At 39.8% G+C, this 22,389-nt stretch overlaps 1 protein-coding gene and 1 long non-coding RNA gene across 5 annotated transcripts in view; one reads left to right on the top strand and one right to left on the bottom strand.

Moving 5' to 3' along the window:
* scrn2 (secernin 2) overlaps positions 1–16,080 on the top strand; it is a 45,502-nt gene extending 29,422 nt beyond the window's left edge. For 2 of the 4 annotated variants that reach the window (XM_005160433.3, XM_073932709.1), the window contains exons 7-9: positions 1,741–1,909; positions 15,439–15,597; positions 15,678–16,080. In XM_005160433.3, the coding sequence (XP_005160490.1) occupies positions 1,741–1,909; positions 15,439–15,591 (322 nt within the window). In that variant the 3' untranslated portion in view covers positions 15,592–15,597; positions 15,678–16,080. Of the gene's footprint in view, positions 1–1,740; positions 1,910–15,438 lie in introns of all 4 variants that reach the window. The other 2 variants (XM_005160434.3, NM_001030116.1) reach the window with 2 other exon arrangements.
* LOC141379267 (uncharacterized) lies at positions 15,475–21,561 on the bottom strand. The gene is made up of 3 exons (XR_012395781.1): positions 19,038–21,561; positions 18,697–18,802; positions 15,475–16,237 (listed from the first exon to the last, which is right to left on the bottom strand). It is a non-coding gene; the product is annotated as an uncharacterized lncRNA (long non-coding RNA).
* Positions 21,562–22,389: the final 828 nt, after the last annotated feature.

The following is a 22,389-nucleotide window of genomic DNA, read 5'->3' as shown; positions in this document are numbered from 1 at the left end:
TGCAATGTTTGATACCGCACGGCGAATAAGAGACAAAATAATCTCTGCATTTCTCTGTAACTTAGATGAACTCGGCAGGTAAGCTGCATGTGTTATTCCGGTCACAAAATGCGGTGAAAATCCTCCACGAAGGTAATAGTTTGGTTGTGGTGCTAACATGTTTACACTCGGTGCAATAGTTAGTTCGATATGAACAAACTGAATAAACAAGGAGCACTGGTCGCTCACTTACCAAATCTGTAGAGACAGGACAATCCACAGCAACTAGATCCACGTCTTTATTAAGAGGAGAAGAGAAGCGAATCCGGATCTCCAATTGCAAAAGATAAAAGCTCTTGGGTAAACAATTTTCCGACACGTAAGTTATTGTTGTGTCGCGTTGTGTCGCATACACTGTAATCCACGCGTGATACCAGCTGGGCTCTCACAGAGAGAAAATGAAAACCAAACTTCACTTCAGCAAATTAGGAAAGCAACACTGCACGCTTGTTTTGCCAACACGATGTGGCGTCTCTGCCGTGATGCTGTCTACATTGTAACATTTGTGAATATTAATGAAGTTGCACAACAGAGTGCGCTGATTGGTTTGAACCAAGTCTTACTCATGCATTAATGCAGCACACTCGGAGACGTAATACAGTACACCCAGGTACAGTCGCCCATTCTACACGCTGGAATACACGCTATGATCTCATGGCCGTGACGCAGCTTTAAAAATTCGTACCGGTAGTATCAATTTGCTCGAAATAATGCAAAAACTACCAATTTTCACTTTTTAGTGAGATATATGTGTCCTAATAGTGTTTTTGACAGTGTGAGACACATTAACGACTGTCAACAGCTCAAAAAATGTTTTTTGGTGTTTCGTGACCCTTTAACAAACAAAACTATTGTGTTCATCCAGCATGTTGTCATTTCTGTAGACGACATTTACATGCAAAAATAATGTAATCTTTCAGCTCGCTGAAATTTAAGTAGACAACGTTTAAAGAGAAAATACCATTTTCACCCAAATCGTTGTAATTTGTGTGGACAATGTTTACAAACAAAAATAGCATGTTCATCCAGCTTGCTGTCATTTGTGTAGACAACAATTACATGCAAATATAACTAATTTGTTCAGTTTGCTGAATTTTTGTAGACAACTTTAAAAGCAAAAACAACGTATTCGTCTAGCTCGCTGTAATTTCTTTAGACAACGTTTCAAAGCGAAAACAACATATTCGTCCAGCTTGCCGTAATATAATTAAATGTTTAAATAATTGGGGTGTCAAAATTAATAGCTTCTTCGGTGTATATTGTTAGACTTCCCAGATAACCATAAAGCACTGTTTATTTTATTTTCATTTTTGTTGTTATTTATATTTGCTTTTAATTTATTATATTTTATGCAAACACACCGCATAGAAAAATACTTTATCGTCCCAGTTGATCTAAATTAATGAAATCTTTCCAAATAGAGCTATTTAAATAATATGGTGAAATTATAATTATATTGCAATATATATCGCAGCTAAACAAAATATTGCAATGTTATATTCAATTTTTCAATATCCAAATAGTTTTCCAGTTTAAGAGTTGGTACTTGTCCAGCGATGAAGAATTTTTATTTGTCGAAGATTTAAAACTAGGCTCTGGCTCTGAACCAGCACTCAAACTGCCTTCATGGAAAAGTGGTATGAGAATCATCTCTGAGCGGTACACAGGAGAGGCACCTCACCTTTCATGCTCTTCTGGCAGGTCTGTATTCAAGCCTTTTATCTTTTCGGAGAGCGTGAGGCCTGTCAGTATGGTGATGTCCCCTCAGTATGGCCCAGGCGACCCCGTCAGGACACTGCCTCGTTTCCAGCACCAGGTGGACCGCAAACATGAGCTCTACAAAGCCCACCAGATGGCCAATACCAGCTCTGTAAGTCTCACAAAAAAGAGAATATGTCATTTTCTTCCTAATATGCGATTTGGTTTGTTTCTTTGAGCTTTAGATCATTAAAGGTGCAGTAGGTGATCTTCCACAATGCTAACAGCTTAGCATAAATCTCTGAATAACAGACCCTCCCCTTGCCGTCCAAAGCCACGCCTCCTGAAATACAAGCACACGCAGCTTAATGATGACAGCAGAACCTTGTCCGGCAGCGTGCAGGAATTACACTCATTACTAAACCAAATTGTATGCATGGTAAACAATATAAGAACAGCGTCACAGGTCGTCATTGTTCAAAAATGAACCAATCTGATGTGAATATAAAACCAACTTCACCTCAGTAAAGCTGGCTAGGCAGAATAGTGCTATTTACTTGTGTTTTGTTGTTAAACTAAATAAAATCTATATTATCGATGCTGTAAACGGACCTTATGAAACTGAAAATAGTCAAATCAATCTTTCAACAAGATTTTAGTGGCTGAACAACATTTCTGTGCAGATAACCCATTTATAACAACAACATCTAACATTACACCAGCTTCGCGTGAAGCTAAAATAGTTTTAAAATAGAACCTGTCTAAAAGAAATACTTCAGCCATAGTGTCATCATTTCTTCAGCGTGCAAAGGTAACTCCAATATTTATCCAGGTTTTTAAAAAGCTTTAATTCAGCATGTTTTTACCGATCTCTCTCTCTCTCTCTCTTATGGACACGCAATGCACAAACGGCGGAGCTGCGTACAAACGACTGCAAAGTTGATCAAATCAGACTGTTTGACCTGCTTATCAGAATTATGAGAAAAATAAGAATACATTTAGATCATTTACTTTAATCAATACTATTGGAATGTAAAGAGACTTTCAACCAGCACAACAAAAAATGCTTCTGAAAACATTCACCTACTGGACCTTTAACACTGTAGTGCCTGTTTCATAAACAATACTAAGACTTATGACATTTGGTATCTTGGATCACCAGGACGATTTCTGTTCATGTTTATTGTCCGTCTTTTTTAGACATATTTTGGACTTCATACCCAAGTGATTCACTGGCGATGAGCAGAATGTACATGTACAGAAAAACCCCGATACACAAGGGCCCAATCACAATTCTATTTTTGTACCCCTTCCCCTTAGCCTTTGCAACCGAGGGTTAAGGACAAGGGCTTCAAAATTTACCCCTAAGAATTGGGACAGCGCTACATCACCTGCACACGTCATCATATGTCCTCGCAATCTCTTGCTTCATATGAGTTCAGATGATGGTGACTACTGTAGTGATTTCAGTTGTGTTATTTTTTGGAATTTATCTTCAGGAAATCACTGAAGGCCTATATTATGTTATCATAACGATCTAATGTGGCAATAAGATTGTAATACTGTGCATTTAACACAGTGGCCATATTCATTAATGTAAACACACCAAAAACAACATTAACATTACAGCAGACACTGTAAAAAGCCCATTCCTAGCCACTAGACTTTTCTGAAAAGGTATTCAAGTGTCAGAATGTTGTGGGACTGCTATGCAGAAGTTATTATTAGCGATTATAGATCGCGAAATTTAGCGGTTTTTATTTTTGTGTTTTTTAAAAAGCATGACGAACAAACACGACCGCGGTTATGAATATATTAAAACATGTGTTTGTTTGTTGTAAAAATTCGTAATAATGACAAAAAATAGTAAGTGGGTCTCCTTACTTCTGGGTGCAGCTGGAGCTAGTCTATTCTGGAAAAATTTTCCTACCCCTTGGTTTCGAGTGTGGTCCTGAAAAATCTTCGTTTGAAGGGGTATATACCCCTTGTCCTTAGCCGTATGCCTTCAAGCTAAAGAGAATTGGGACACCACTACCCCTTCACAGGCTTGCGCAAAACGTGGGGTAGAATTGGGATTGGACCAAGGTGGTGCTACACAACATTATGCTTCCAACTTTCAAGTTTGCACATAAGGCTGATTTATACTTTTGCGTCAAGCGGACGCAAAACAAATATTCAATCTGGAGCTCCTTCATGGGAGTCTACACTTGTAAACACTTGCTCCATCGGTGCTCGCGGCACTCAGCACCCCCAACCTCGCTGTCACTGACACCGACGCTAATGCTCACCTCTTAAAAAAAGTAATTACTTGTCGCAACAATGCTAGTAGCGCAAGCTCTGTGATTGGTCAGCTTGGTAGCTGTGACACATCGGCATCAGCCATGACGAGGGATATGCGACCGCATAAAGGCTGTGCCAAAGAATACGGCAATGGCTGTTTCTCAATTCCAAGAACAGAAAAAAGGACTTGGGTTCTTGTTAAGACTAGTCTTGCTAGTTCAACTCAAAAGAAAGAACCTAGGAGACCACTAGGACAGAGAACGTGTCCTGTGAGAAATGAGATGCTACATTCTTCTTGATGGTCACGTGACCTTCATGCATTTTTTTAATGGATAGGACAGTAGAGATTGTTGACAGGAAAGCAAGGGGAGCAAAGAAAGGGGAAGGATTGGCATAGGACCCAAGGGGGGGAATCGAACTCAGGTCTCCTTGAGTCGACGCACTAAACACTACACTACTGGCGCCGATAACCTTCATGCATTTTTGACAGAAATTTATGTAAACATTGCAGCAGTCATACAACGATTTATTGTTTTTCCCTTTTTCAATATATATATATATACCATGCACAAAGAATTTACAAATATACATGGCACAGTATTAATAAAACTGATTTTAAAACGAATTTTAGCAAAAAAACGGCCACCTACAGTCGCAATGACTTCTGGGACTTCTAGAGTGAGTTCGGTGCTCAAGTCTGCATCCATGCGTCCTTTATCAAGAACACATCCGGAACTTTCACGTGCCACTGTTCTTGCGATCTTGAATATTGGAACTGAACTTTGGGAGATGATGATGACGTTACACGAGAACACAAGTACACAAGATCAGTTGACCAGTATAATAAATAAATAAATAAATAAGGGATATTCTACCACAAACATACAATTTTACTTATTAAAAATGTGACAGGGCCTGACCTTTAAAGAGCCATGAAGCCCCCTTGTTTCAGCAGTGTTTTTTCACACATCTACTTCGGAAAAAGTCAGGAAAGTGGGCGTGGCCAGCTCTGTTTAGGGGGAAGTGTCAAAGGAGCAAAAGAGGGATGGTCTGTAAAAAATTGCATAAAAATGGGAGTGTCGGTTCGGGCAAGTGCTAATTTTCACAGAGGCAAAACACACACACACACAAACACATGGACATCAGTGTTAACATGGACATCAATGTTAATCAAATTATTTGACAAATTATTAAATATACGATACGAACTAACTTTGCCATTTGAATAAACAAACAAAGACCACTGGTCGCTCGCTCACCAAATCTGTAAAGACAGGACAATCAAAACCGCATCTTTATTAAGAGGAGACGAGCAGCAAATACGGATCTCACCATTTCAAGATGAGAAAAGCTCTTAGGTTAAAAAAATGTTTCTTAGACACGTATTGTTTCAGAGCGTCGCTTGCACTGTAATCCACACGTGAGTCCAGCTGCGCTCTCACAGAGAGAACATGAAAACAAAACCTTCACTGCGGCAAATTATAAAAGCAACACTGCGTGCTTGTTTTGCCAACACAACGCGACGTCTCTCTGTGGTCTGAACGCTGTATCAGGTACAAACAGTCTTGGAAGCTATCATGCATAATAATGAAGTTGCACCGCATAAACAAAAGAGCGCACTGATTGGTTTGAACCAAGTCTTACTCATGCATTATTGCAACACTCTCGGAGACATAATAAGGCACTACCACGTACAGACGTCCCGTCTACACGCTGGAATACACGCTAAGATCTCATGGCCGTGACGCTGCTTCAAAAATTTGTTTCAAACCGGAAGTTCGATTTTGCTCGAAAAAACGCAAAAATAATATTTTAGTGAAATATATGTGTCCTAATCGCATGGGACACATATATTAACAGCATGGGACACATATATGACTGTCAAGAGCTCAAAAAATGGGTTTTGGTGTTTCGTCACCCTTTTAGCTTGTCCTACTCAAAAAATCATTTTCAATTATATCAATTCAATGATATCCCTGATCACTGTCAGCTTCTCCTACGTCAAATCAGGCACGTGCACAAATAGGGCTCTACCTGTGCACTGCACATGCCCTTTTTAGTCTTGGATCGAAAGTGCCCTTCCAAAATGATCAAAAGTGCCCCCGCAACACATACCGCCCTTTAGTAGACGCACTACGCGCGCGACAACACCGCTCTTCAGTACGCGCGTATAATTTTTTTAGGTGAAATTTTTTATTCACTGTATTTAAGTTTTTATTTTAAGGACAGATAATATATGTTTCTGGTAGAATGTCCCAGAATTAAATGAAAATAGACAAAAAGCAGAGGTGTGCAAACTCACATTAGCACACTTTCTTTAGTCAGGAGGTGTTAAACAAAAATTAAACGCAAAAATTTTCCCGGGGCTTTCCAAAATAAAATTCACTTTAGAATATTTGCAAGATATTTTAGTTGAATTTTTTTTCTGTATTTTTTTTTTTACTGATTTTAAAAACTTAATATATAGTTGAAATCAGAATTATTAGCCCCCCTGTATGTTTTGTTTTTATAATTAATTCATAACAAACATTTTCTGCACTGAAACTTAATGATATTGTTAACGCTCTGGTTACTAAAGTAACCTTCGTTCCATGAGGAGGGGAACGGGAATGCCATTGGTGAATTTGATTTTAGAAAATCCACGAATGGGAGGATTCGGTTCAGAAGCCACTTTTCTGAAAGAGTATGGAACAGGCCAATAAATGCCAATGAATTGGCAGCGTAAGCTTGCGCACGTGTGCTTCATTGCCAATTATCTCCGCATATAAGCACAGGTGGAGCAAGCATTCGCTATTCTTTTAAGCTGAAGAGACTTGAACTAACAGCTAAGGGTCAGTCATTATGGCGATGGTAAATAGCATTTCTGTTCGAGGGTTACTTTAGTAACCAGAGCGCTCCCCTTCGGGTGGGAAACTCCAATGCTATTGGTGGATTTGATCTTAGAAAATCCACGAATGGGAGAGCTATGGAAAAATGCCTTAATGACTGCACCTTACCAACGCCTCCGATGAGAGGATAGTCAAGCAAGCGTGAACGCTCCTACATCATGGGAGGCGCGGTTCTCCAACGTGTCCCTGGCCCTCACTTATCCCACTTCATCGGAAGTTTTACGGATTTAGATATATTTTTTGGGAAGTCGCAAACGTCTAGATCAGTGGTTCTCAAACTGTGGTACGCGTACCGGGCTTCCTCCTAGTGGTACGCGGAGGAATCGCTGAATAATGAAAGAAACAATTAACACTTTTAATCCTTTAATGCGTGATATAACATTGATGTGATCAGCATTGGCTGTTTTGTGAAGCGTACGATCACAGCGCTGTGCTTGGAGTGTTTATTTTAGTGCATTGTGTCATAAGCTGCTGAAAATCAGTTTCCGAAGTTTAAGAATTGATTCTGAAGCGTGATTTGACTGACATGAAAAGTGGCCAATCACAGTCGACCTTGTCTAGTTGCGTGAAACGTAAGGGCGGGACAAAGGCTTTCTGTGTTGCAGAGACAGAAAAAACAACTTAAAAACAAATGTTTTGTTGGAATAATGCTTCTCGGATGTTTTCACTACAGAGATGTCTAGCAGAGTAATTAAACCGCGGACATATTTCCTGCCTATTTGATGATCTTCATACACGTTTCGCTCTCCGACAGTCAGTCGACTCGCCTCTGACCTGTCACTCCTCCAAATACATTCTGAATGGCGGCGCGGAAATGAAGGTATTGCGCAATTACTCATTTCTGCAAATGCGGCGAGTGCTTTATTTTAACACGAGAGCGCATTCATGTACGCAAATCGCTAAAACAGATATGCGAGCTCTTAAATAGGCTTTTTTCAAATGAACTGCAGTGCTCTCATGATCGCGTGTGTGCTCAGATAGAATACAATCGCGATCTTTCCACTATTAAAGTAGACATTATTTATCTTTGCTCCTTAACTAAATTTAGTCAAAAGTATTCAAAGTTATCAAATATTTAGAAATACATTGATACATGATCGATGACAATGCTAATGGTCTTCTTATTTGGCTGTGTTGTGAAGTGAAACTTACTTTTAGCAAAGGTGGAACATTTTTTATTTCTTTACGACAAAATAATTATGCTGGAAATGTTTCTGGATGAGGTATTTGTGTGATTTATACATTTAGCTGTATTCTGATCTGTCCTAAAGCATTACAGGTCAAAGCAATCCATTGTTAGCCTACTTATTGTTTATTTATCACAATTTACAATAAGACTCTTAAAGCACTGCTTTGATAAATGTAGTGTCTTCATATTTCAAATACCTCAAGTAAAATGAATTCATTTGTTTTATTTTTTTTACTGACAGTGTACTTGTATTTTTAACGTTTCTATTTTAGATTAAGATCAAGTGTAAAATAAAATTTACATGTGATGTACAGCTATTTAAGAAACAAATTTGTCATATTGTAAAGAAAATAGTGTAAAATATGTAAATAAAAGGCTAAATTTAAATCTTTTTACCATATACTTTAATTTAACCTTTCAAAGCTTAAAAATATATATTTTTAAAAATGGGCAAAAAGTGTCTCTATGGCCTTAAAGATTATTTGGTAGTTTTACCAGAGCTATTGAAAAAGATTAATTGTCATGAAAGGAAAAATTGACTATACTTCCTTTGTTAGTGCAAATAATACATCTAGCTTTGGGATGTAGGCAATCAAACCATTAAATCAGGTTTACACTTAAAAAAAAGTGATTTCATAATGAAAATCAGATTTTTTTTCAAAAGTAACCAACTAGTACTTTTAAAAGAGTAATTTGTATACCTAATATTAGTATTATTTACTAAATTTTTTGTTATTTTAGCAGTGTAATAGTATTTTTTACTTAAGTACAAAAAAGGTTTCACAAGCACTTAGTTCAGGCTTATTATATTATTAATATATGATTAATAAATATTATTATTAATGGTTTTTATTTGTATCTATTCTTATGCAATGTTTTATGGGTTGCTGAGAATACATTTCAGGTCTTCAATACATAGCATGTCAGTCTTGAAAAAAAAAATAGGTGCTGGAATTGATTTTCATTAGGCTGTGCCTGTATGAACCCTGTCATATGTACATTTAACATTTATTTCAAGATTTGTCTGAAAGTGTATGAATATGACATATAGCCTATATTTATATGGTCCAAGCAGCATTTCCAGATTTTGATGAATAGGCTATGAATACTTTAGATTTAAGTACAGCAGTTTTCTTTTTACTTTTTAAGAACAGCGCCATTTTTTTATGAACTTTTAAAAGCACATTTTAACTAAAACTTTTTTTTTTTTATCTGCAAGCACAGTTAATGTTCAGACTATTTCAAATGTTTAAAGTGACTGACAATAATACATATTCTTACTAATAGGAAGTAATCTGCATCGTTTTAAAACTGTGCACACCTGTAGCTGCTTAATTAGGCTTACGACGCTATTTTTTAATACTGGTTAAAAAATAGCATCGTAAGGTGGTACTTGGAGAGACGATTTTTTTCTAAGGTGGTACTTGGTGAAAAAAGTTTGAGAACCACTGGTCTAGATAATTCTAGGAATAATACGACAGTACGTTGGGAAGCGTGCAGTCCTGATAGGGAGGATGCTGCGGAGACCATCTGCTACCCAGTGGGGAGATTGATGGCAAGTACATATGGACTAGCCCTAAGGAGCGGAGTACACATAATAAAAGGTGGTTAGCGGAGAGGGAAGACACGGGTCCACCCGAGAGGGGGGAATGAACCGTGGCAGGATAAGCATATGGGATTACCTAGTGGGGATCACGCATAGCGGGCACCTATACCCAAAACGCGGGCTAACCAGTGGCCAGACCTACAACGTAGTGGGCCAGCAAGTGACTCCTCCACTGAGTCAGTGCTGGGGGCCTCGGAGGAATCTGCAGGGCTCACCTGACGGGGAACTTTACTGACAGATAAAAAGCCGCACGTATCTCTGTGTTAGGGAGAATGGCGCAGCAAGCATGTTTCAACACCTTTACCGAGTTGTTTCCTCAATCACCAAGGGTTACCTAATACCCTTGAGGAAACCGGCTCCACTCGCAGATTGTAAAACCTTGCAAATGTGTTGGGTGTCGCACAGCCTACAGCTCTACAGATGTCTGTTAGAGAGGCGCCGCGTGCACGCGCCCAAGAGGATGCGATGCTCCGAGTGGAGTGCGCACGCACTCTTGGGGGACACGGCTCACCTCGGCTCTGATAACTGAGTGAAATGGCATCCACAACCCAGTGGGATAATCTTTGTTTCGATACGGCACTTCCCTGCTGCCGACCGCCATAACAGACGAAGAGCTGCTCAGATGATCTAAAACTCTGAGTGCGGTCCAGATAGATACGCATTGCGCGAACTGGACAAAGCAAAGAAAAGGCTGGGTCTGCCTCCTCCGGGGGCAGCGCTTACAGGCTCACTACCTGATCTCTGAGGGTGTGGTAGGAACCTTGGGTACATAACCCGGCCGGGGTCTCAGGATAACGTGAGAGTAATCCAGCCCAAATTCCAGGCACGAGTCACTGACCGAAAATGCCTCCAGGTCCCCGACCCTCTTGATGGAGGCCAACGCGACCAGCAGAGCTGTCTTCAGGGACAGAAATCTTAAAGATACTGATTCGAGTGGCTCAAAGGGATCTGTACGCAAGCTCGTGAGAACGAGGACGAGATTCCAAGAGGGCATGAAAGGGGGGCGGGGTGGATTAATTCACCTAGCACCTCTGAGGACCGGATGATGAGGTTATGCTTTCCCACGGTGCTGCCAGCTACCACTTCATGATAAGTGTAGATGGCAGCCACGTAAACCTTCAGAGTGGAGGGCGACAGCCTGCTCTCCAGCTTCTCTTGAAGGAAAGAGAGCACAACATTGACATCTGGCAGTTTCGGGGGTCTTCTCTGCGAGAGACGCACCATTCAGTGAATAGACTCCACTTCAGGGCGTAGGCGCGCCTCGTGGAGGGGGCTCCAGCCTGGGTGATGGCATTAACCACCGCAGTCGGTAGGTTACCTAAGTCTTCCTCGCGTCTAAGGATCACACGTGGAGGTTCCAAAGATCGGGGCGCGCCTCGTGGAGGGGGCTCCAGCCTGGGTGATGGCATTAACCACCGCAGTCAGTAGGTTACCTAAGTCTTCCTCGCGTCTAAGGACCACACGTGGAGGTTCCAAAGATCGGGGCGAGGGTGCCAGATGGTGCCTTGTCCCTGAGAGAGTAGGTCCTCTCTCAAAGGGATCTGCCAGAGGAGGGCCGTCGCGAGGAGGGAAAGCTCTGATATCCAGGTCCGGTTGGGCCAGAGGGGCGCAACTAGCAGAACCTGTTCCTCGTCCTCCCTGACCTTGCACAGTAACTGCGCAAGCAGGCTCACTGGGGGGAACGCATACTTGCGCATGCCCCGAGGCCAGCTGTGGGCCAGTGCATCTGTGGTGAGAGAGCCCTCGGTCAGGGAAAAAGAACAACTTGTAATGAGCGTTCTCGGGGGAAGCAAACAGATCGATCTGGGCCTCCCCGAATTGCGCCCATATCAGCTGAACAGACTCTGGGTGGAGTCTCCATTCTCCGAAGCCTATCTGCTGCCGTGAGAGCACATCGGCTGCACGGTTGAGCTTGTCTGGAACATGAATGGCGCGCAGCGATTTCAGCCGCGAGTGACTCCAGAGGAGCAGACGGCGGGCGAGCTGAGACATACCCCCCATACGGTTGATACTGTCCGTCCTGACCAGCACGTGTTGCTGCTCCAGCACCGGAAAAAAACGGTGGAGAGCGAGGAACACTGCCAACAGCTCTAGGCAATTGATATGCCAATGCAACTGGGCACCCTTCCACAGGCCCGCAGCTGCATGCCCGCAACACGCGGCCCCCCAGCCTGTGTTGGAAGCATCTGTTGAAACAACAACATGACTGGGCGCCTGTCCTAGAGGCACACCGGCCTGTAAGAACGAGGGGTCGTTCCAAGGGTTGAGGGCGCGGCGACACAGCGCAGTGACAGACTCGGTGGGTGCCCGCGTGCCATGCGCGTCTAGGGACTCGATCGCGAAGCTAGTGCTGGAGTGGTCTTATATGGAGTAATCTGAGCGGCGTGATGGCGTCTGCGGATACCATATGCCCCAGAAGCCTCTGAAAATATTTCTGTGGGACTACTACTTTGCTGTGGAGCTCTCTCAGACAGTTCAGCAACAGGCGAGCACGCTTTCCAGAAAGGCGCGCTATCATGGTGACCGAGTCCTGCTCCATTCCGAGAAAAGAGATCCTCTGCACAGGGGCGAGTTTGCTCTTTTCTCGGTTGACCTGAAGCCCCAACAGGTGGAGGTGCCGGAGTACCTTGTCTCTGTGCATAATCAATTGCTCCCACGAGTGGGCTAAAATCAGCCAGTCGTCGAGATAATTGAGTATACGGATGCCCGCGAGCCGAAGGGGCGCTAAGGCACCCTCCGCAAGTGTGGTGAAGACCCGCAGAGACAGAGAGAGCCCGAAGGGGAGGACCTTGTATTGCCACGCTCGACCTTCGAACGCAAACCGCAGAAACCGACGGTGGCGTGGGAGAATGGAGACAAGGAAGTACGCGTCCTTCAAGTCTATGGCTGCAAACCAATCCAAAGGACGAACGCATTGGAGAATGCGCCTCTGCGTGAGTATTCTGAACGGCAGCCTGTGCAGACAGCGGTTCAAAATGCGCAGATCTAGGATTGGGCGTGACCCACCGCTCTTTTTGGGTACGATGAAGTACGGGCTGTAAAACCCGCTCTCCATCTCAGCTGGAGGGAACGACTCAATTGCACTCTTCGCCAGGAGGGCAGCAATCTCCTCTTGCAAGACAGGGGCGGACAGGGGGCTGACCCTGGTGAAATACACACCCGTGAACTTGGGGGGCCATTTCGCGAACTGGATCGCATAACTGAGTCTAATTGTGCGTATGAGCCACCGCAAAGGGCAGAGCCCTCGCTAAGGGACTCATCGCTACATTCGCGGACGTACCAGCGGTGGGGCAGTGCGGAGTGGGTGTGCTGATCCAGGAAGCGCGAGGGTCCTGCGGAAGAGCGATTCGCTCTGGCTCCACACCCTAACTCCGGAGAGGGGGCACGAGGGTTGGGGGAAAGAAGACCGACCCCCCCAGCGCTCGTGCGCCATTGGCGAAGCACACAGAGCAACTGGCAGGGTTCGTGCTGTCACATCTGGGGAAACGGAAAAGTGCTGAAAAGAACGCCAGGCAAGGGAGAATCCCAGCTCGACCGTCTCTCGCCGCGTATACCCACTCTGGACCGGGAGACACTCGTTCGCTCAAATATCGCTGTAGTCAGCAAGAGGAACCATCATCGATCAGAAAGTCTCTGAAGCGAAAAGTATAGCGAATGCTTGCTCCACCTGTGCTTATATGCGGAGATAATTGGCAATGAAGCACACGTGCGCAAGCTTACGCTGCCAATTCATTGGCCTGTTTCATACTCTTTCAGACAAGTGGCTTCTGAACCGAATCCTCCCATTCGTGGATTTTCTAAGATCAAATCCACCAATAGCATTGGAGTTCCCCACCCGAAGGGGAATAATAAAGTAAATGTCCCTGACAAATTGACCTAGAAAATAGCAACTTTCATTTTCTGTTAGTCTTAGTACATAACTACAGAAGAGACCACTTTTAATAAGAAAAGTTATCGTAACACTTTATGATTTTTATTTATTTAATCTGATTTATTGATTTATGTTAAGCTAAGCGTTCCTGCCGGACCCAGAGATCGGCTGAATGGATTCAAAAATGCTAAACCTCAACTGTTTAACTCTAGATGACTTGTAAAATGTGTTTCATTTTTCTAGTCTTTGCAATCTGAGCAAAACAAACAGCACCAGTTCATGTGCTAGTTTTATACCTGCTCCTGTGCTAAAATTTTCAGAGCCTTTAGATTAAAGATAAAAAAAATCTGCTAATAATAAATTTGCTTCACAAGATCTGAAGAACCATCAGGAGCCATGAGTATTCATTTTATTTTGGCTGTATATCTTCTTTTTCTACCCTCAAAGTACCAACAGTCACTGACTTGCATTTTATAAGTCACTAAGAACTATGACTTCAGCTGAAAACCGTTAATGCTCTACTGAAGAAAGAAAAAATATCACACAGGATGATCTGAGAGTTAATAAATGATTATCCAATGTTCATTCTTGGGTAAACTAACACCTAACTTTTACTGAGCATTCAGTTTAGTGCGGTGTTTGCATGTTTGTGTGCTTGTGTTAGTGTGTGTTTGCACGTGTCCCCACAAGTATAGTAATACCAGTAAATTTTGACGTTGTGTGGATTTTGGTCTCAGGAAGAAATGGCTCAGAAATCATACAGAATAAAATATTTTGAATATATAAAACGGCACAATGTTTATTTTGCAGTTGTGAGGGTTGTGTTTAGGGGTAGGGGGCAGAATATACGGTCTGTTAAATATAAAAATATTTACATTTATATAATCCCTAAGGACCATGGTTTCAGCTAAACATTACCTGGATGGTCTGAGAGTGAATAAACAACTATCTAATGTTCATTCTTCAGTGAACTGTGGAGATTCACTTGATGCTTTATTTATTGTAAAATAGGCTTATTTTGCAAACGTTTACACAGTTGAGTTTTAACATTTATGAATCCATTCAACAGATCTCCAGGTCTGGTGTTGGCACTTTTAGCTTAGCTTAGCATAAATTATTAAATCGGATTAGACCATTTGCATCTCGCTGAGTAATGACCAAAGAGTTTCAATAATTTTTCTATTTAAAGCTTGACGCTACTGAAGTCACATAATGTAAAATTAAAAGTTGCTATTTTCTAGGCCTATATGTCTAGGGACTATACTCTCATTCTGGCATAGTACATAATAATCGAGGAACTTTGATTCAATTATATTATCCAGCACCTAAAACTGGTCCCCAGCTACATAATGGCAAGTAATATTGTGCTGCATACATTTTAACTACAGAAGAGTCTAGCTCTCCGATTGTATGAGGAAACTCATCAAATGGTAATAATATACATTTCCAAAGTGATGTAATACTTCATAAAATCACGATCGCTGTATATATATATATTCATGCCTAATATCAGATGGCCAGAAAGTGACTCATTTTTGATAAATTGTTTTGATAAATTTGTGATGCAGTGAGTGCAGAGACTGATGTGTACACCTTGATTTTATATCAAATTCACTGTAATGTGTGTTATGACTAAAAAGTGATCAGAAACAAATATTTCCGCAATTCAAACGAGTAGCGGCTTGAACCCAGAAACGAACTAACAAGCAGGTAAATAGGTAAAATATCAAAAATTGAATATTTTTTTAGTTAGATGCTAATGGTCTAATCCAATTCAATGATTTATGCTAAGCTAAGCTAAAAGTACCCCCACCTGACCTACAGAGCTGCTGATTAAAATTATAAATGATTTATTGCTGTCTGTCAGGATGCTGGAGTCTCTCTACAGGACACTATGAGGTACCTTGAGTCCCAGTGTCTGGAGGAGATCGAGGCCATGCTGAGAGGCGAGGTTCAGGGCCAGGAGCTTGGGGATCTGTTCTTCGACTGTGTGGACGCCGAGATCAAATTCTACCAGTGAAACAGTGTAGGTAAACAGAAACGCCACACATCTGACCAGAGTCTTCCTCTGACTGATCTTGCCTGTAACCTGTGGCTGTTTTGCAGTTGTAATTGTGATTGTCACTAGTGCTTGCTGATCTGCCTGGAGAGAGAACGAGAAAGACAGAGAGTCCAGAGCGCACAGGTTCCTGCCTGCTCTCCTAGTTCCCCTGATGCCATGCCAAACTAATCGTGATGTCCATGCCACACTAACTGTAACTTTAAAAACACACACACATTAGATGTTGATGTGAGTGGATCACCATAACCATGTGTAATTGTCACCCAGGGTGTTCATATATGCATCACATTAACCGGTTTGTGATAGATTACTAAGGTGTGTATGTGCTGTGGGTAGATGTGTGAGAGAGATGTTAGTCAAAAACACTTCTCATTCCTGTAAGAGACGGGCTCAGCCACCAGACTGACCCTCTGAGGAGAAACACAATAAAATGTCCATGGTTCAAAATGGCTGGTGTTTTTATTGCTGCTGAAACATTGATCCCTCACTTTACCTCTGATGTTTTCCAGAGATGGGTTGCGGCTGGAAGGGCATCCGCTGCGTAAAAAACGTGCTGGATAAGTTCATTCCGCTGTGGCGACCCCAGATTAATAAAGGGACTAAGCTGACAAGAAAAGGAATGAATGGTAGTTATTATACTGTTAACCAAACTTTTAAGTTTTGAGAGACTGCAGCACTCAGTTTTTGGACTGCATACACCACAACATAGACTGTTTTTCTTACATGTATGTTTTCCTTACATTGCAAATCATACATCTAGTTTGCATCTAATTGGTGTGATATATGGAGGAATAGGTGTCCAGCTAAATCAGAGTTTGCATAGTTAAAATTGTTATTTTTGGCCATTACCAGACAGCACACATACAATTTCCATCGGCCCGATGTCACGCGATGAGTGTTGGCAATGTCGCCACAACGTCGGCATATGATTGGAAATGCTGTCCGGCCGATGTTGGGTTGACACAACCAGAAATACTGGCTGCTCCGCGGGGGTGCGGTTCACTGGCATTTGGCTCATACTGTACGTATAAAGACTTAAACTTAATTTTTAAATAAACTTGAGCTGAAAAAATTGCACAAACCGCAAGACATGAGTGAGATGATTATATATATAGCTATCTTTATATATGTCTTGTGCAATTTTATATTTATAATTTTTACTATATTACGTTAATGATTCAAAGAAATACACAGATGGAACAGCCCCTAATTGTATTGGAATGTATATTTAAAACCAACTTACTGACTAATACAGTGGGAAGTGCACGCCAATGATTAAAAAGTAGGCTACCTACGGTGCAAAAAAAAAAAAAGTAAAAAAAAAACTTAAAACACTTTGAAATAAGCGAAAGCTTGAACTTACCAATTTCTTAATTTGTTCGGGCTGCTCCTTTAGTTAATTTGAAATGAAATTGAACAAAGGATGGTCAAATGTGTTTACTAGGGATGTAACAATATTAAAAATACCGTCATACCGCAATAGTAATTTTTTTCAATTTTACCGTAGGCGCATGACTCAATAAAACTATATTTATGAGAAAAGTTTGCTTAGGCGAATGAATCGAACAGGAGGTAGCGGGAACTACAATTCCCATCATTCTTTGCGGTCTGTTGTCACTACAGATTCTGTAATGGGGAAATGGAGTGTGTTGCTAGTGGGGGGGAGGGGGGGGGGGGGGGGGGGTTGGGGGGGAAGAGCTGGAAATGATCGAACCTAAAGTGGGTTTTAAATCGGATGTGTGGAAGCCTTTCGGTTTCTTTCTAAAAAGATACGAAAAAGAAGAAAAGGTAACAGACAAAGAAAAAAACAATATGCAGGCACTGCCAGACTGTGGTGAAAAATGTCACCCAATGATACGACTATGACTAAAAACAGTCATGGGAACTGCAAAACAAAGTACACTTGTTAGATTGATGCAGACATTGACTTGTACCGCAAAGAGACCTCTATCTCACTCATGGCTTGTCCTCTCAAGTGGTGGAAAGACAATGCACAACGTTACTCATTGCTGTCAACCATGGCTAAATTATATCTCTCTGTCCCAGAAACCTCAGTCCCAAATGAGAGGGTTTTTTTTCTGTTGCAGGGGACTAGATTATAGTTATATGATAATTTTCCTTAAAAAAAACATCTCCATCTGAGTGATTAAATGTTGAATGTGATGAGTTTTCAACAATACTAAATTGAAACTTTATTTTATTATATGTTTTAATAGTTTTTTGTTATTAAAATTGAAAAATTGAAGTTCCTGTTTCGAAACTTACAGATAGATGGCTAATTTGTATGTCATTGATATGTTCAGTGCTAAGGTAAATAAACACTTTTGGCACTTTTTAAAGTCTTTTCATTAGTTTTGTTTTTCCTGTAAATTATTCAATAAATACTGTACCGTGCCATTCATACCGAGGTATTATCGTACCGTGAAATTCTGATACCGATACATCCCTAGTGTTTACATCTGAAATTTCATCATGTTTGTTTTGGTTTTGCTGGTTTTTGAGAATCAGGCCCAGCTGCTCCTTTTTGATGTCGCATGATTTTAAAACTTCAGTCAGTCGTGCTAAAAAAGAAAAATAAGGACTTAGTATAAATTAACCAGTAGCTTATTCTCATACAACTTGTATGATGTATGTATATGTAAATACTACAGTGGGTTAGATACTGCCGATATTCTCTAGTTGAGCTTTACTTTCAAGCTGCATTAAACCTTTACAAGTTAAGCGATGTCTTGCATTCCTAAAAACACATGACGAGTTGCAACAAGTTCTATCTTGATCTCCAACTGCACTGGAACAAGGACTGTAAATGTTCATAGGCATACTGGAATGTACAGTATCTGTGCATCTTGATGGTGGTCTGCATCGATTTCTGAAATCTTCATATGTGCTTTTTCTCCAGCCTCTTTGTTAAAATAATTTTTCTATAGTTGTGCCATATGTACCATGATCAGATACATTTACAAAACAAAACATAATTTTAGTATAGTGCAGGGCAAAACTCCCAGGTTGTAATAGATTAATGAAATAATGTTGACAGTATGTTTAAAATAATTGCAAACAAACCTGTTCTTTCTTTAGGTGTATGACGGGAGATCATCTTCCTCATCTGTCTGCAAATCAGACATTACAGTTGCTTGTGGATGTTTGAGTGGAGCTTCCTCATATGCGTCTATAAAAAAAACATCACATTGTTGTTAACTTCCCCCGCAGAAAAGTTCAAATCCTGGAATACTATCAAAGATAATTACTGGCTATAATACCTATAGTGTAAATAATTAGCACCCTGAAGGTTGCACAAGATTTATTTAGAGATTGATGCAGTCACAGCCTTATGAATCTTAGACATAGATTTGTACGATGGCTAAGCACATGCAACATTTCAGCCATGACTTACACATACTGACCTCTTCTGTGCCAAGCTTGTTTGATCTTGTTTAAGGATCTTGTTGTGGACTGTCAAACAAACATACAAAATTTTATAAAACTGCTTATCTTCACTAGAATCATTTTAAAAATTAATTATGACTATTTAGAAAAAGCCTGAAATATATTATACCCAATTAGCATAAGCCCAAAAATTCTATTCAAAACCTAGACATTACAGGATGAATACAGATGCTTTTGATTTACTTTGAGTCAGACGAAAGCCAATAACAGTAAATGTTTCAATCACGTTGTGACACAATGCACAAACCAGTTCATGAAACCAATAGGAAAGCAGATTAAGTCACAATCAGTCATATTTCTTTAAAATAAGAAACCTTTTGGATCAGATATTTGTAAGTTACTAAACACTGTTAACCTAACATTGTGGAAAACGTTTGATGATGATGATGATAGCCAATAAAAATAAACCATTTCAGCTGTTTGTGAAGCAATTAGTAAGGTAAAGTCTGAAAAGCTCAAGTACATTGAAAATGTATCAGCAGTTTACAGTTTTTAACAGACTTTAAGCACCTAACTATAACATGTCCATTCACATGTTCATAAGAGTGTGCCATTGGCATCTTTTGTCTCTGTGATGTGCTGCAAAATGACCTCACTAACCTTTGTTAAACAAGAACAATGAGACTTAACCGAAAAATATTACTTATTCATTCATTTAAATTAGAATTTATAACTGTCAATAATAAAAAAAACAATCTGCTTTAAGACGTTCAGTTTTACATGCGCAAATTACAGCTTGAACATAAGATATAACTGATTCACATAGGCTAACACATATGAATTAAAGCACATACTAATATATTTCTCTTAGAAAATTTAAAGAGAATAGTAAACAGTGTCAAGCTTGATCACTTTTCCTGTGCACTGCATAAACAAGTTAAACAAAAATATTTTATAAATCCAAAACAATTCATTTTTATTTGCAAAAACACTAATTATTAGTTGGGCAAGTATTTGTCTGTAAAATGATTTTTTTCAACAGCCCTGGTACTTTATAATGTTAATTTAACTCAGAAATAAAAAGCACATTTTGCCATGTTAGTGTTAATGGATTCATCTACAGAAACTTTGATAACGCTTTCTTTTACAACAAGCAAAGTACCACGTAAGTACAGTGAAATAACAGTGTACTTTTCTGTACGTATTGTAAAAGTATAATGAACGTATTTGTAGATATAAGGAAACAAACTATAATGCTTGGGTAATAAGGGGGTAACAACCAGATATTCAACACGAAAATTACAGCATAAGTACAATGAAATAACGGTGTACTTTTCTGTACGTACAGTGTAGGTATAAAAAACGTTTTCGTAGGTATAAGGAAACAAACTGTAATGCTTGGGTAAAAAGGGGGTAACAACCAGATATTCAACATGAAAAGTACCGTGTAAGTACAACAAAATAATGGTGTACTTTTCTTTAAATTGAAAAGGAACAAACCATAATGTTTACGTAATATGAGGGGAACAATAATATATTTAACATGCAAAAAACGTATATTATGTTTACAATGTACTTTTCTTCAAGTATTGTATACAATGTAAAAAATTGTTGTTAAAAAACTGTCAAATTTTATTGTAAAAAAAATTTTGTTCACTAAAACAGTAATATTCTATTAAAAATGTGCAAAAAAAGTGCATTCTAGAAGTCTGTGTTTGAAATCACACTTTGTGCCTTTGTTCACTATTCCATACTCTAGTTCACTAATATAGTTCACCTGACAGAGTTAATGAAAACTAATAAGTGAATTCAGACACTGATGAACACCTGCTGTTAATAATCACAAACATTGAAGGAAAGAGAAACATGAAACACAAACAGTGACTTCAGTTACAGCGTTAAATCAAATCAAGTAAAATAAAAAACCTTCAGTCCCAACAGAGGATCATTAAACAACTCTACAAACAGCAGACACACTTATTATTATTTTTTGTGTCAACGAAATGGAGTAAGGGGCTGGATTAGTTGGGCTCTACACCCTTGAACTCATTATTTTAGACTCTCCAACTGCTGTAATACAGAGTTTACAAAACACTTTTATATTAGCAATAAAGTTGACAAGTCAATAAGAGAGATAAATCAACTGGTTTGAAATTTGTTCTGATAAATGTTTTGGTAAAGGTCTAGATAAAGGGCCTCATGCAATAGTTTTTATGCTTAGTTGAAGATATTAATTTAATTAATAAGTGGAAACAGAAAATATACCTACGTATTACTTTCCACCAGTGGTCACCAAACTTGTTCTTGGAGGGGCGGTGTCCAGCAGATATTAGCTCCAACCCTAATCAAACACACCTGAACAAGCTAATCAAGATCTTACTAGATATATATTTGAAACATCCAGGTAGGTGTGTTGAGGCAAGTTGGAGCTAAACCCTGCAGAGAAACCAGCCCTCCAGGACTGAGATTGGTGACCCCTGCTTTACAGTTAAGAAATAACATACAAAAACATTTCACTTAAGACAAAGACACACTCAGACCTCATGAATCCGACCTTGTACCTCAACAATGGTAACAATTCAAATGTTTCATGCTGCAATGCATTCTGGGTCTGGCACAGTACAAATATCCCAGCATGCATTGCAGCATGAATAAATGTAGTATAATGTTCTCACAGTTTTCTTTATTTGCGTCTTTTTCTGCTTTTGTTTGTTTAGACTTTCAGCCTGTTTGTGAGTCAAACTGTTAAATTTGTTACTTGTCACCATTGAGGTTCATACGCTGATTATTGATGTCAGATTGAGTGCAACTTACACCAAAGAGCAGTGTTTTTGTCCAAGATACTCTTAAAAACTTCCTGAATTCGATGCCATATTTAGGCATATTATATGAAACAATAGATTAAACCTTAAATAGTAGCAGTTAATTAAATTATATTAAATTAGAACAGATTCTGCCTTTTTAATAGCAACATGAACATCACCAGATTTTATAAAGGTTTTTAGCTGGCTTGCTACATCAAAAGAGCTTTTTAAACAAAGTTCTTAACTATTGCAGCAGTCAATATATATTATTGATAAAAATGTCAGGACTAAGAGCCCAACTAAAGCAAACTCCGTTCTCCATGATGGTGACGTAAAATGTTAACCTTTCTCTCAAGAAGAACTGTAGTAGATGTTATACAAAAATAAACGTTTCAGTAATAAGTGTAGCTGGTGATGATGTTTGTAGAGTTGTTTATTCATCTACTGATAATTTAAATGATTTAATCATTTGTTGACCTTCAGGTTATTTCATTACAAAGCTGTGACTAAAGTTTTTTTCTTATTTTTTTCCCCTTCAGTATTTCTTCATTTGTTCATCGCTAAT

The sequence above is a fragment of the Danio rerio genome, chromosome 20 (genome assembly GCF_049306965.1).
Source record: "Danio rerio strain Tuebingen ecotype United States chromosome 20, GRCz12tu, whole genome shotgun sequence".
NCBI lineage: Eukaryota > Metazoa > Chordata > Actinopteri > Cypriniformes > Danionidae > Danio > Danio rerio.
The sequence above is the reverse complement of the archived record's forward strand: the minus strand, read 5'-3'. Positions and strand labels throughout refer to the sequence as shown.